This window comes from Trypanosoma grayi (genome assembly GCF_000691245.1).
Source record: "Trypanosoma grayi strain ANR4 Tgr_1593_V1, whole genome shotgun sequence".
Lineage (NCBI taxonomy): Eukaryota > Euglenozoa > Kinetoplastea > Trypanosomatida > Trypanosomatidae > Trypanosoma > Trypanosoma grayi.
Window position 1 is genome coordinate 1 of NW_008827211.1, and position 2,709 is coordinate 2,709.

The following is a 2,709-nucleotide window of genomic DNA, read 5'->3' on the forward strand; positions in this document are numbered from 1 at the left end:
ACTTTGGGGTGGATGGGGGCGACATGGAGAAGTTGTGCTTTATGCAGAAGTTGGCCGAATACCTGCTTGCAGTGGAAAGGTTTTGTCCTCAACGGCCTTCCCCGCCCGAACCGACGCCAACCATACAGGTCCAGAAATAGTCCTCTCTTCCCCCTCTCAGCTTCGCCTCCTCTCTATGTTTTTGCCGAGCTTGCTGCCGAAACGTGCTTTCCCTCTCTGCTATTCAGCCCCAAAAGGCAAGTGGGTCTACGGGGTCCCGGGTGAGTAGAATTGGCTGTCCGATTCCATTGGCGCCCGTTGCCCCACTCAACCGGCCAAACGAAACGAAGGGCAAAATACCAAAAATAAACCAAACACAAAACAATAACACCAAAAGTAACAAAGCACATAACAAAACAAAGGGGTGTTCTTCTACATAGAAATTAAGCAAGAATGGGCGTGCTCTGCGATGGTGGCTGATGGGGTGAGGCCTTCGACGAAAGTCGAAAAGAGACGAGGAAGAAAAAAACAAAAAAAAAAAATGGATGTGGGACAAGTAGGGAGCCAACAGCATGGTCTAACAAAGTACAACGGCGGCGAAATAGCATATGTAGAGATGCGGGAAAAATTTTTCTGTTGTTTTTGTTTTCTTCAGGAAATAGCCCCCTTCAAACAAGAAAAGAAAACGCCACAATGCTTTCTACAGGCGCCGCTATTTTGTGCGCGGCGGCGGTGGAAAGCGTAGAGGCAGGGTTTCTAGAATGATGGGCGCGGTCGCCGCGGGAAGGAAATCATTGTATTCTTTTTTTTACGTTTTGAATAATAAGATGTTCAAATGGCCTTGGTGGCGGCCCCAAACGCTATTGGAAAATCGTCCGAGCGCGCCCCAACTCATTGTTCAACTTTTCTGCATCAGAAGCAAGCGCTTTCCATATGCGAATAGGGCGGCTTATTGTTCAACTGCATGGGGAAAGCGGTGGTCATATGAGCCGCGTGGGAAAAGATGTGTTTATAATTTCCCAGGGGAAAGTGCGATGGTATGTTTGGTTCTGCGTGCCTTTGTCTCCAATTATGAAGTTTATTATTATAACTTGCGACGGCAGCGCTGGAGTCACCCATATTATTCGACCGAGGAATCTGTACACCTTTTTTTTTGCCAAAAAAAATACGCCCGTAGTTGACAAGCTTTTGAAGAATGTTCATATTCAGGCTGCGTGTGAATACGCAGCTTCCGAAGCAGATCCTGCAAATGCCAATTCGAGACGCCAAGCCATCAAGCATATATGTATTGCGAAGTGGAGTGCATTGGGCAGGTTAAAAGAAGTTTTCTTAGAATTTCTGTCTTGTTAGCGTCTATTTCGTTTATTGGAAATGGAGCACATTGTAAAACTATTTCTATTGGTATTGTTCAAAACATAGAAGTCATGCGATTGGATAGATAACCTTTGTTCACACTAGAGTATATCTTTACGACATTTCCTTCTTTTATTCTGGATTCAAAGAGAAGGTAAGGTGAAGAGTACTTTATAAGGGTTTCCCAGGTTAATCTTCAGCTGCGTCCCGTCCGCTGCCCCTAAAAGAGCAGGGCCGCCGCCCACCATCATCGACATGCAAAAGGGCCTCTTTGTTTTACTGCATGCTTCCTTGTTTTTGACTGTTGTTTTCGTTGTGTCTGTCTTTCTCCCCCGTTTTGTTGCAGCCCCGCCGGTGGGGAAACTCGCGCTGGGGGCTGCGGGCGGCGGCTTCAACACCTGGAGAACCACAGACTGACCGGCCCGGCCCCGAGAAATCCTTCCAGAGGGTTGGGTGTTGTGCTGTTTGGTGGGGCATGGGCCAATAAAATACTGAAAGAATGAACGGGAATGGAATTAACCCACGGTTTGCCACGACAGGCGCCTTGTCCGCCGGAGGGGGTCGTGAAGGAAAAGGCCTCTTCACTGCAATAAGGTGTTGGGGTAGCTTTGTCGTGAAGCATGGCTTCTCCACAATGCCCCCGTCCGCCGCAAAGTGACAGCGTACGCTCTTGAAGATGGGGTATCGCAATTGGTGCGGGTTCGTCTCTTTGCACTGTCTGCATTGGCTTGATATCACGGTATTCGGCCGGAACCCATGGCTAACTAAGCTGTGCCTTGTGAGTCCGCGCCCGCTTGTGGTGCAGGAATCGGCACGTTGGGCATAAAAAGGCAGTGTGGGGCAGTCCCTCGGGAGCATCCTCCCGAAGCCGCCGGCGTTTCCCCGTTATTGAAACCCCTTGGCCCTCATGAAATCGTCGGCGGTGTGGCTTGGCCGGCTCAATGCGGGCAAATCATTTCAAGCACACCATGCTTTGCTTCTCCTTCCACTGCTTTGGCGGTGGTGGGTCTTTTTCCCTTGTGCTTTTTCGGTGTTGCTATTCGGGGGGAATTCTTTTTTTGTGTCTTCAAAGATGCGGCAATGCTTCAGCACGTTGTTCCTTCTCTGTGGCGGGGGCGTGCTAAAACAGGGTCTTCCTCCCTTTCTCAAATGGTGGCTCTTGGTTTGGCCTGGTTCGGTTCTCGCGCCACTTTGGCCGGCCTTTCAGGGTGCATGTGGTTCTTCTGGCTTTCCATTCCCCCAAGGTTGTTAATGACCTTTTGGCTTTTCAGGCAGCGCGGCCCGGGTCGCGGGGCCGTTGCGCGCGGCGTTGCTTCTGGGGGGCCCTTCCTTGTCACGGGTGCGGTTTGGGGGGGGGGGGGGGGCCCCCCCCGGGCA

At 50.8% G+C, this 2,709-nt stretch overlaps 1 protein-coding gene across 1 annotated transcript; it reads right to left on the minus strand.

Annotated features, from left to right (window-relative positions):
* Positions 1-1,608: 1,608 nt before the first annotated feature.
* On the minus strand, positions 1,609-2,190 carry DQ04_15931000 (hypothetical protein; the record flags this gene model as incomplete). Its single annotated transcript, XM_009317393.1, has 1 exon — positions 1,609-2,190. The coding sequence occupies one exon, from the start codon at positions 2,188-2,190 to the stop codon at positions 1,609-1,611; it is 582 nt and encodes a 193-aa protein (XP_009315668.1).
* Between the last annotated feature and the right edge of the window lie 519 nt (positions 2,191-2,709).